This window comes from Hyperolius riggenbachi, chromosome 12 (genome assembly GCF_040937935.1).
Source record: "Hyperolius riggenbachi isolate aHypRig1 chromosome 12, aHypRig1.pri, whole genome shotgun sequence".
Classification (NCBI taxonomy): Eukaryota; Metazoa; Chordata; class Amphibia; order Anura; family Hyperoliidae; genus Hyperolius; species Hyperolius riggenbachi.
The window spans coordinates 5,239,097-5,252,245 of NC_090657.1; the positions used below are offsets into that span (position 1 = coordinate 5,239,097).

The window sequence follows — 13,149 nt, forward strand, 5'->3', positions numbered from 1 at the left end:
GCTCTATGTATGGATTGATCTCAGGTCTTCCCATAAGGACGGAATACACAGTACTGGGTCACCTCAATACAAAGCGCCACTTTAAGAAGCGGTGCCTATGAGAGCCCAATGTTATCGGTTACAGCAGTGACCCACCATAAGCACTGCCAACATCTGGACTGTACAGCAGGTGGTGCAGTTTCTGCACGGTAGCACATATTCAACACACGCTTCTATAACAAAGACATATTGCCAGTAATCTCTTGTGGAACAGGTACAATATTGTCACCACTTACAGAATTCAGTGCATGTGTCAGCATTGCCAGTCCTATTAGTCCAGGGTTTACACAAACTATTTGTGGTATGGGCAGAAACACCTCCCGGGGAAGGCAGTGGATAGATTGTGTATGTCAGTCTGCTGGAGCAGGAATCCAGGAGACTGATGTGACTGCTGTCACCAAACATAGTCAGTCCTGAGCGACTTCATGGAGGTGGGAGCCTTTCTCAGTGAGAGAAGAGCTGGAGGGTAAAGCAGCAGCAGCAGCAGGTCTGGAGGAGAAGAGACATCATCACACGTCCTGAGCACCCAGCCGACCTCCTCGTATATCACCCACCTCCTGCAGAGAGATACAAATGTCCGATACATGGTACGGCTGCCTTCTCTTCTGTGCAGGGACACCGGTGCACAAGCCATCTAAGGAGGAGGACAGGATGTTTTATATTAAAGCAGGACCCAAACCAAACATTTTTTTAATTCAAAATATTTATTTGCACCACTCTGACACATACAAAGATAAATAAACACTCCTTCCAGCCTATGAGCATTTCAGTGCATGCTTTTCACCCTTCTCTTTCCATAACTAGGGTTATACAGGTGGCAGCCATTACTTCTGAGCTTAGTAGGAGGTTTTAAATCGTGGGTGTGTTTGTCATCAGCTACCCTCCCTCACAGGGGCGTGGTCTATGTGACATCACACACAAGCTGACATCACCTCCCCTGTGACATCATCAGTAGCAGCTTGTGTTTTGTTTTTTTATCTCCTCCACCAGTCTGCCGGATTCTGTCCCGGCAATATGAAAGGAAGGGAGGGGTTCCTCCAATAAATGTAAAATATTTTATATTTGTCATCATGCAGCTGAAAAAAAGGCTGCTATTTATTAGTATGAAGGTGGCCACTAATGATCCAATTTCCAGCGAAAAATCATTAGAGCAATCAGAAATTCTGATCGGAAGTGAAATATTGTAATACATCGTTCATTACACCACCAATGAACCAATCTTTGCTTCCTATGTATCACAACCAACAAGAAAATCCAAATTTTGGTTTGACGAAAATTCATTCAGATGACATTTTTATCACTCGTTCATAATCGATTGTGTCCATCAACGGAGGTTATTTACAACCAATCCGATCAGAATTACTGATCGATCGAACGATTTTTCGCTAGAAATTGGACAGTTAGTGGCAGTTAGAAAATAGATTTTATTTCTGAAATCTTGTATTTTTAATTTGGGTCCACTTTAAGCACAATTATTTTTTAATTAAAGTGATTGGAACTAATGAGGAATGCCTAAAGAAAAAATAATGGTTATATAATTGTGTAGGATGATGCTAGCTGTACACATTGCAATCAGATTGTGTAATCTTGCCAACATCTACGTATTATGAAGGGCTAAGCTCATCTTCTCTACTTATATCCAGCCTGTACACAAGATGGGAGTAGAGGTGTTGGGGAATCTCTATGGACAGTCTGGCCCTGTACTACTTCCGGGTCACAATGTCCTGCAGCAGTACGCATGCCTGTGTCTGCACCCGACCATTAGTACGCATGCCCTGGTGGTGCGCAATCAAGGACGCGCACCGCCAGGCCAGAGCATGTGTGCTAATGAACACGTGTAGACACGGTCATGCGTACCACTCCAGGACATTGTGCCCTGGCGTCTTACCTCAGGTAGGTGGTTAAAAGATCTACAGTCCAGAGACTTCTGCAGCTGGATGCACGGACTGCATGAGACACTGTACTGTAGCCCCGAGGAAGCAGGCAGATCCCATGAAACACGTCTCTTTTCCTGTCTACAATAAACTTATCTTTAAACCTTTTACCTGAAGTATGAATGTTTCATTACCCACGTTTAGCCATTGCATTCTACATTCGTGTACAGATTACCCCCCCCCCCCCCCCAGGGGTGTTCTCTGTGATAATTACTCAGTGGTCCTTCCTTTTTCTGGAGTGCGAACCAACCTATCCTGAAGAGGCTACCCAATCCATGTGGAGATGCCTGCCTGATACTAAAGTATGCCTAATAGCAGCCCAGGTCTCTAAGTAGTATTTGTTTCACACATTATTTCATTGCTTGGAGATACTAGACTATATGGCGCTCCTGGGGTTTGCTGTTTGCTTTTCCCTCCCGGTTCCTGAGGTTCTTCACCTGAATTTCATCGACTGGACACCCCTCATATATTCAATCTGGTTGGCTATAGGATTAATTGGGTAGGATGCTATTTTTCTTGTATGGATTATGTCTCACCTTTGCATTTTACACCTTTTATTGGTAAGATCTTTTTAATATGTTCCATAAAAATGGTAATAGGAATCGTATCCCTCACAAGAAACAGCTGCCGGTCATTTTGTACAAAGACTGAATTATATAGGTAGAAAAAACAACATTTTGTAACAATACCTTTTAATGGCTAACTGATAGTTAAATGATGCAAGCTTTCTGGGATCTAGTCCCCTTCTTCAGGCATATTTCCAGATGTTAGCTGAAGTAAAACACTGATGCACGTAAAAATATAAATATGCCTGAAGAAGGAGACTAGATCCCAGAAAGTTTGCATCATTTAATTATCAGTTATTAAATGGTATTATTTTTTACAAAAGTTGTTTTTTCTACCTATATAATTTGTTTGGCTAACACGGTACAGAAACGTTTTTGCTACTATGTACAAAGGCTGAACAATCAGATTTTAAAGTATGTGGCCAGCTAAAGAGAAACTCAATGGGAAATGGTCAATCTGGAATGAGAACATGGTAAAAAAAAAAAAACATGAAAAAGACTACGAAAGATAAATACCGAGGAACCTGTACAAAGGACCACGACCAAACCATTATTCCTTTCATCATTTAACATTCTTGGTGAAATTTACCTTCTTAAAACAGAAGGAAACTTGCAATAATTCAGCTATAAGTGAACATGTGTGGTTACCCACAATGCACCACTAATGAATATGCAAATTATCCCTTTTTGCCCCTGTAAGCCAGACAAGCATCCAGAGCCGCTGGTGTATAGCAAGCCTATAGCTTTAGGTATTATACAGCCACACCAAACCCACATGTAGACAGCCAAAAGCCTGAAACAGGCTGTCTACATGTGGGGTCGGTGTGGCTGTGTAATATTTAGAGCTATAGGCTTGCTATACACCAGCAGTTCTGGATGCTAGCCTTTCTTACAGGGGCGAAGAGATAATTTGCATATTCAGTAGGTGTGCATTGTGGGTAACCACACATGTTCACTTATAGATGAATTATTGCAGATTTCCTTCTGTTTTAAGGAGGCAAATTCCACCAAGCATTGCTTATTAGTAGGAGGGCTTTTCTGTCTCTTTTATCCCCCTATACGTTCCTAGTGGTTTGGGTCACCCCGAGCTGCTTGGTTACTCTGTCATCTTTTAACATGAAAGACAAACATTGGGAGGATGGCATGGAAGCTACTGTAAGTGGCTGGTACTCTAGCATGGCAGCACTAAGGAGGTCCCAAGTCTGAATCTCAGCCGGGATGCTATCTGGACAGGAGTTTGTATGTTCTCTACATGTTTGCATGGTTGTTTTTTCACAGCTAAAACAGATATATGGGATAGTCGGTGAGCTTAGCTTACAGTACGGATTGGCGTGTACATGCGCTAGATTAAAGTCTGCTGAGGAGACTGGCAACCTCTGCTGATAATCCGGCACGTGGACAGCAGCCTGCCACCCAGTCACTGATCCACTTAGGTCAGTGATCTGCAGCTGTTAAGGAACTACAAGTCCCACAATGCATTGCAGGAGTCTGACAGCCACAGTCATGATTTATAAAGGCAAATGCATTGTGGGACTTGTAGTTCCTTAACAGCTGGAGGGCCAAGTTTGCAGATCACTGTCTTAGGCCGATGGCTTTGTGCTGGCCTCTTGTCCTGCCCACCACCCGACGTCACGTCTTCCCCATCCCGTCTGCCCTCTTTGCCCACATGGCAACAGGACACATCATCAGCCTCAGTCCAGCGATGTTGGCCCTAGGGATCAGGTACCGATACCCGTCGGGCAACATCAATCTAGAGTGTGTACGGGCCTTAGTAGCATACTGGTAAATCATTCAATGTACTCTGCAAAGGAAAATGTCAGTATCCACGAATGATGATAATGCCTTCTAATGCTACTCTAAGAAGATCTACACATCAGGTGCATAGTTATCTTATTTTTAGCTAGATAGTGATGTCTAGTGTAAAAAAAGCTGTGTCCATCAAACTCAACTTCTTTAGCCTAACTAAAGCACTATATAAAGGAAGGAAAGCCTGTCAATCATATCGGTGGATGCCCCTCCAAGGTAAAGAAAGAACGCAGCGACCAGTTTATCTGAGAAGAACCACTTCCAAAACAGGTGGCAAAATCTCCTTTCCTCCATATGTAGCTCATGGCCTCTTGTCCTTTGTAGAGCCCTATGAATAAATCTGTATATCCTCAAAATCAAGCTCATGTATAAGGCGACCCCAGTATTTGGCCCACTTCACCTGGCATTTACAAAAACCAAACTCAAGTATATGTCAGCCCATAGCTGAAAGTGGCACCTGCAGGGTTACTTGCTGTACTGGAAGAACACGAGGGGTTAATTGCTGCAGTTTGGGGCCAAAAAGGGGTTTAATTATTGCACTGTATAAATAATTGCAGTCCAGGCCCGGCCCACCCATAATGCCAAGTGAGGTGACTTCCTCAGGCAGCAGTAGTCTGGGGGCGGCACCAGGCAGAAACAGGAAGAGCGTGCCTGGCCAACCTATACTGGGGGGGGGGGGGGGGGCAACTGTACCTGGCTAACCTATACTGGGGGCAACTGTACCTGGCTAACCTATACTGGGGGCAACTGTACCTGGCTAACCTATACTGGGGGCAACTGTACCTGGCCAAAATATACTGGGGGCAACTGTACCTGGCTAACCTATACTGGGGGCAACTGTACCTGGCTAACCTATACTGGGGGCACCTATACCTGGCTAACCTATACTGGGGGCACCTATACCTGGCCAACCTATACTGGGGCAACTGTACCTGGCTAACCTATACTGGGGGCAACTGTACCTGGCTAACCTATACTGGGGGCAACTGTACCTGGCTAACCTATACTGGGGGCAACTGTACCTGGCTAACCTATACTGGGGGCAACTGTACCTGGCTAACCTATACTGGGGGCAACTGTACCTGGCCAACCTATACTGGGGGCAACTGTACCTGGCCAACCTATACTGGGGGCAACTGTACCTGGCCAACCTATACTGGGGGCAACTGTACCTGGCTAACCTATACTGGGGGCAACTGTACCTGGCTAACTTATACTGGGGGTAACTGTACCTGGCCAACCTATACTGGGGGCAACTGTACCTGGCTAACCTATACTGGGGGCAACTGTACCTGGCTAACTTATACTGGGGGCAACTGTACCTGGCCAACCTATACTGGGGGCAACTGTACCTGGCCAACCTATACTGGGGGCAACTGTACCTGGCCAACCTATACTGGGGGCAACTGTACCTGGCTAACCTATACTGGGGGCAACTGTACCTGGCTAACTTATACTGGGGGCAACTGTACCTGGCCAACCTATACTGGGGGCAACTGTACCTGGCCAACCTATACTGGGGGCAACTGTACCTGGCCAACCTATACTGGGGGCAACTGTACCTGGCTAACCTATACTGGGGGCAACTGTACCTGGCTAACCTATACTGGGGACAACTGTACCTGGCCAACCTATACTGGGGCAACTGTACCTGGCTAACCTATACTGGGGGCAACTGTACCTGGCTAACCTATACTGGGGCAACTGTACCTGGCCAACCTATACTGGGAGCACCTATACCTGGCTAACCTATACTGGGGCAACTGTACCTGGCCAACCTATACTGGGGGCAACTGTACCTGGCCAAAATATACTGGGGGCAACTGTACCTGGCCAACCTATACTGGGGGCAACTGTACCTGGCTAACCTATACTGGGGGCAACTGTACCTGGCCAACCTATACTGGGGGCAACTGTACCTGGCCAACCTATACTGGGGGCAACTGTACCTGGCTAACTGATAATGGGGGCAACTGTACCTGGCCAACCTATACTGGGGGCAACTGTACCTGGCTAACTGATACTGGGGGCAACTGTACCTGGCCAACCTACACTGGGGGCAACTGTACCTGGCTAACCTATACTGGGGGCAACTGTGCCTGGCTAACCTATACTGGGGGCAACTGTGCCTGGCTAACCTATACTGGGGGTAACTGTACCTGGCCAACCTATACTGGGGGCAACTGTACCTGGCTAACCTATACTGGGGACAACTGTACCTGGCCAACCTATACTGGGGGCAACTGTACCTGGCTAACCTATACTGGGGGCAACTGTACCTGGCTAACCTATACTGGGGGCAACTGTACCTGGCCGACCTATACTGGGGGCAACTGTACCTGGCTAACCTATACTGGGGGCAACTGTACCTGGCTAACCTATACTGGGGGCAACTGTACCTGGCCAACCTATACTGGGGGCAACTGTACCTGGCTAACCTATACTGGGGGCAACTGTACCTGGCTAACCTATACTGGGGGCAACTGTACCTGGCCAACCTATACTGGGGGCAACTGTACCTGGCTAACCTATACTGGGGGCAACTGTACCTGGCCAACCTATACTGGGGGCAACTGTACCTGGCTAACCTATACTGGGGGCAACTGTACCTGGCTAACCGATACTGGGGGCAACTGTACCTGGCTAACCGATACTGGGGGCCACAGCTAAAATGTGCAGTGCTAATTGTTGGGTGCTGTGCGATCATTCCCAATCAGGGGGGGTGCACATCCTCACAAGTTTGCCTCAGGCAACAATAAAGTCTAGAGCTGGCCCTGTTGCAGACATTACCTCCTCCTGGTCCCCAATTACAACCAGTAACTGCTTCTGTTCCTTCCTCTTTACTACTCCTGCTTCTTGCCTTTAACCCCTTAGCCACCTTTCTACCCACATACACACACTTCCCCCTCGTCCCTGTATGCTCAGCTTCTGCACCAGACTATCGTGGGGAACAGTGTCCAAAGCATTCTACGTCTATTGCTTTCCTAATATCTCGATTTGCAGTTTCACTGCATGAAAGCTCAACATGTTGGTCAGACAAGTCTTCTCTGAAGTAAATCCGTGTTATTATAGAAAACTGTATTATTCTGCGCTGTATAATTTGTATAGCGCCCCCTAGGATACACAACTGATGTAAGGCTGACGTGGACGTAGTTTCCTGGTTATGATTTTTTTTCCCTTCTTAAAGAGACACTGAAGCGAAAAAAAAAATATGATATAGTGAATTGGTTGTGTACTATGAATAATTACTAGAAGATTAGCAGCAAAGAAAATATTCTCATACTTTTATTTTCAGGTATATAGTGTTTTTTCTAATATTGCATTATTCTATAATATGTGCAGATTACACAACACTCAGCATTCAAAATGAGTCTTTCAGAGCAGTATGTAATGTAATGACCTCTCCTCTGGCAGAGGAAAAGTAAACAGTTCACTTACAGTTGAGATAATAAAAGTCAGATAACAGCCCTCTCCACGACTTAAGGTGGCCATTCACTGGTCGATTTGCAATCAGATTCGACCAACAGATAGATCCCTCTCTGATCGAATCTGATCAGAGAGGGATCGTATGGCTACCTTTACTGCAAACAGATTGTGAATCCATTTCAGCCTGAAACCATTCACAATCTGTTGTGGTGGTGGTGGTGGTGCTGCCGCCGCTCCCCCCGCCCGCATACATTACCTGCTCCGCCGGCGCGACTGCCCCTGGTCACCGCTGCTCTGTCTCCGCTCTGGTCTCCAGGTCCGGCATGCTTTGCTTCTTCCTGCCCGGCAGGAAGTTTAAACAGTAGAGCGCTCTCTGTTTAAACTTCCTGCTGGGCAGGAGGAACTGAAGCATGCTGGAGACCAGCGCGGACACGGAGCAGCGGTGACCGGGGGTAGTCGCGCCGGCGGAGTAGGTAATGTATGCGGCTCTATTGCGTCGGTTGTCAGGCAATCGAACGCCTCTACCGACGCGCTCCCTACCAGCGGGCGATCGACGGTAATTTTCCGCACGGAGCGATCGACGGGATCGGACGAAATGGATCGAAATTCGGCGTGTAGCGCGAACGATTGGCAGCAGATTCGATCCCAGTGATCGAATCTGCTGTCGAAACGGCGGCAAATCGGGCCAGTGTATGGCCAGCTTAAGACTTAGTCAGAGAGTTAATGGCTTGTTTGCATAGAGATAACTGGAGTTTCTTAACTCTTCCTATACTGGAAACAATTAGACTGATGTATCTGCTCCTAATGTTTTATTTCTTAGCTGTACTACACATACAAATCATAATATCATCATTTTTTTTCGCTTCAGTGTCTCTTTAAGTAAGGGAAAAACATCATTTGTACACCACTCATATGGAACTGACTCTTGAATGAAATAAAGTGACCTATTGGTAAGTGTACTGAACTCCTGGTTGAAATCTGGCCCAGGTGCATTTCCTATCTTGATTCTTATATAAATCTGCCTGCACACGTTCCTGCATTAGGCAATTCATGGTGAAAATGGTACTTTGGGAGCAAAGCACAGCTGTATTCTGAAGCATGAAAGGGGGGATCTGACTGGATGAGGAGATGGGAAACAACAATTCTTTCTTACATGAGGCCCATTGTAATATTTATAGCATATCATTAATAAATAACATAATCTCTTCAAATCCATTCTCTAAGATTCCCCAAAATAAGCTATTCGGGAAACTTTAGGCCGGCAAAACATTTTTTAAACATTCTTCTTGTCAAACAAAGTATGTAAATACTGATACTGTGTATTGCAAAGATGTACAAATCACACTGTACCGGCTATAACAGTGCGATAATGTGGCATTTTAGAGTCTATTTAATAATCAGGTTGTGCTTTTAATGGAATCTTCAAACTAAATCCTACCTAATCTGCAATCGGTATAGGCTGGGGATCCGGAAGAGCCACTGCGGATGGGCAGAAGAGAAACAAGAAGAGAGTGGTAGAGAGGAGGAGGTTGAAGCAGAAGTAGGCAGAGAGGAAAATGGATAACATACAACACATAATTAAGCAGACAGATGGGACAAGGGCAATATGTAGTCTTGTATATTCCTGGCTTGGTCTATACTGAAACTCCATTCGCTGATCTATTTCTTCTGGAAAATACTACAGTGCATAACTGCAATATGTACAAAAACATAATTTACTCCTGTTATGTTAAAGCAGTATAAAACCCTGACATAATATTCAATAAAACATGTTTTCCTACTTTTTATAGACCATACAGTTATCATATTTGCTTTTGTGCAGAAGTATTATTATTCATCTAGAAATTACAAGTTCCCAAAGTACACTTGTATTGCTCTGAGAGCTGACATTGCATTTTATTCATAACTGGTTTTATTCATTGCTGTATTGAAGGCAGAAATGCTTTGAGTGTCTGTCTGTGTCCAGCAGCTTCTGCAAAGCCAGAGAATGTGTCACATTCCTCACTTGATACAATTAAGTAAACACAAGATAACATTATCTCCACTTTCACTGCACTGAACTTGTAAGTCCTGTGTTTAACTAATTGAATGCTGTTCTACTAAAAAAAAATGGTGGTAGTATATAATATGCTGTAAATAATCTTGTTGAGCAGAGAAGAAACGCAGGGTTATATTCCGCTTTACCTAAAGCATACCTGATATGCAGGGGCGTAACTATAGCTGGCCGGGCCTCAAGCTAGGGGGGGGGGGGGGCAGGTCTTGTGCCCAACGTAATAATACAGAAAGCCTTATACATGACCTGCTCTGGCGATTGCATCTCCTCCACCTCCTGGTTAGTTAGCATGTGCAGTGCAGCCAGCCAATCACCATGCGGGGACTGAAGTTGCATGCTGATTGGCTGGCTGCAGGACACTAGCTAACTGACCAGGAAGTGGAGGAGATGCAATCGCCAGATCAGGGAATGTATAAGGCTTCCAGCTTCTGCTGGGCTTTCTGGATTATATTAGGTAACAGACCACCCCCAGTACTGCCCTCGGCCCTCCTCAGCTGTCAGCCCCGCCTCTGCAGTGGGGGTGGGGCTATTGTTATGCCACTGCTAATATGAAAATAAACTGAGGTGATAAACATCCATAGACCTAATCCAAAATTTCACATTCCTGGAATTGTTATTTTGGTTTTAAAGAGAACCAGAGAGGAAGCACCCTCATGTCTTTCACCATACATATCAGTGGGAACATTAGAGAAAACACTTACCCTGCTCTCTGTTTCATCCTTCACGGCTCAGCCTGCCTGTTACCATCCCTGATAAAATCTGGCTTTGCTCAGGAATCATTATAGCTGAGTCTGTCTTCTCTGATGTCTTTTCAAGCCCAAGCCTGCCCCCCTATTATCTGCTATGACTCAGCTATAATGATTCCTGAGCAAAGCCAGACTGAATGCTCAGTCAGGGAGTTTATCAGGGCTGATAACAAGCAGGTTGAGCAGTGCAGAATGATACAGAGAGCAGGGTAGGTGTTTTCTCTAATGTTCCCACTAATATATATGGTAAAATTCACAAGGGTGCTTCGTCTCTGGTTCCCTTTAAACTTTAAAAATCTAGGTTTGAGGTTGTGTAAGGCAGCAGTTCTTAATGTTTATTGATCTTTCATACAGACAGTTCTTGAACTATTGAGCTTTTTATCTGTTCCCTGCTGAGAAGTGTTTGACTCAGCTATATGAGAGTTTTATGACCTCTAATTAGTTATAGTTACAGTATATGCTGCAGACTTCATAGAAAGTTGGAAACTGTGATTTATAATGCTGGATCATTAAACCTTAGGCTCAGTTGGTTCAGACTCACGCTAGCAAGATTTACAATTTCTAGTGTGAACAGGACCTAAGCCTTAGAGTAGTATAAGGTTTATGCTAGCCATTGACTTTATAGCAGCACAGATTATCCAGTAATCACCTATCACAGTTACCCTACAGTACCTTTAGCAATATTCATACGTAGGATTTGAGACCCAGCATTACAAGGATGAACACCTGCACTCCCCCTCTTGATGTCGCAAGGGATTTGGGGGTCCCGAGTGGTGCCAGAGCCCAGGCCCCCTTCTGTCATGTGCACCAGTGTTTGTGTTTTTAAAGGATACCCAAAGTGACATGTGACGTGATGATATAGTGCCAAGTACACAAATAACTATGCTGCGTTCCTTTCTTTCTTTCTCTGCCTGAAAGAGTTAAATATCAGGTATGTAAGTGACTGACTCAGTCCTGACTCAGACAGGAAGTGACTACAGTGTGACCTTCACTGATAAGAAATTCCCCTTTTTACCTCTTTCTTAATGCCCATACACACGTCGGATTTCCGCGAACGACGGGTCGTTTGAACGTCCCGTCGTTCAGTCGTTCGCCCGCTAAATCGGGCGTGTGTACAGACTGTCGTTCGCTTGATAAGAGTGAGTTTGAGCGATCCGAGAACGACAGTCTGTACACACGCCCGATTTAGCGGGCGAACAACGGGACGTTCAAACGACCCGTCGTTCGCGGAAATCCGACGTGTGTATGGGCCTTTACTCTCAGAAGCCATTTTCTGCTATGAAAACACAGTTATCAGTGGTGAATCTGATGTAATCTCCATTGCCTGCATGCCAGCATTGTTGCTAATAAATTGATCCACCACTATGTCTCTCACCAAAACGATGATGAAATTCAGTCACTAACAACAAAACATTGAATTGTTCAATTACTAGCAACTAGGTATGGTCAATGAGCATTATGCAAATTTTGCATGCACATTTATGCAGCTTGTAAAATGGACCAATCAAATTTTGCCTCAGCAGGATGTGATGGGTTCCTGTTCAAATTTGCATAATCCTACATCAACTCGAAACTATTTGCATATCTCATTGAGCATCCCTACTAGTAACACCATGGTGGCAAAGGAATTACAATCTGGTGAGTGCCTGCTGCAATAAAACCACTAGTATGAGAATTGCGAGTGTGACGCTGGCCTAACAGAACTCCTTTATGGAAGTTTGAAGAATTGTCTTTATAAGTCTAGAGTAGAGTTTGTAGTCGGTAACCAATTAAAACCCAGTCTCCAACTCTGAAGTTCCAGTGGAAGCTTAAAGAGACTCTGAAGCGAGTCTAAATTCACTTTTTTAACATGCAGCCATGTAAAAAACTATAAACCCTGCTAAACCGCCGCCATCCTGCGGCAAAACGAGGCGTTTATACCCCCCAAATCCCCTCTCCTACCTCCAGGGAGTGCATCCTGATGAGGCAGAGCTTATGGCTGTAGCTCTGCCTCTTCGCGCGTCAATCCCAGCTGACCGGCTGAGAGGCGGAGATCCGCAGGTAGATTGACCCGCATGGAGGCAGAGCTACAGCTGAAAGCTCTGCCTCTCCGGGCAGCAAAATCCACAGCCAAGAAAGTTGTGGATTTTGCGGTGGGAGGGGGATTTGTGGGGTATAAACCCTCGTTTTGCCGTGGGATAGCGGCGGTTTAGCAGGGTTTATGGTTCTTAACATGACTGCATGTAAAAAAAGTGAATTTAGACTCGCATCTCACTGAATGCTCCATGGCAATACAAGCTTTTGTGGCTGGCAGGGAACTTGGATATTTTCTTTGCCAATATGCTCGTCCTGCCATGTCGTGTCCCATGCAGCTGAAGCCTTGCACTGTTCAGATGCTACTAAGCCCCATCAGCGCACAAAGCCCAGAGGGTGAGGCAGACTTACTAGGAAGCCATGCTAATGGAGAGGTAGGTAGCAGCATCAGGGGGAGCAGGAAGCAGTGAGCACAGCTGACACACAGTGAACATGAACTTCTACAGCAGTTAGGTGACAAGTGAGACACAAAGACAGGTAACACAAGAATGAAATGTAGACAGAAA

General features: G+C 45.4%; 1 protein-coding gene across 3 annotated transcripts in view; it reads right to left on the minus strand.

The window, feature by feature from the left end:
- Positions 1–238: 238 nt before the first annotated feature.
- Positions 239–13,149, minus strand: part of RNF157 (ring finger protein 157) — a 171,202-nt gene continuing 158,291 nt past the window's right edge. For 2 of the 3 annotated variants that reach the window (XM_068263676.1, XM_068263674.1), the window contains one exon: positions 239–673. In XM_068263676.1, the coding sequence (XP_068119777.1) occupies positions 549–673 (125 nt within the window). In that variant the 3' untranslated portion in view covers positions 239–548. Of the gene's footprint in view, positions 674–9,209; positions 9,251–13,149 lie in introns of all 3 variants that reach the window. The other variant, XM_068263675.1, reaches the window with a different exon arrangement.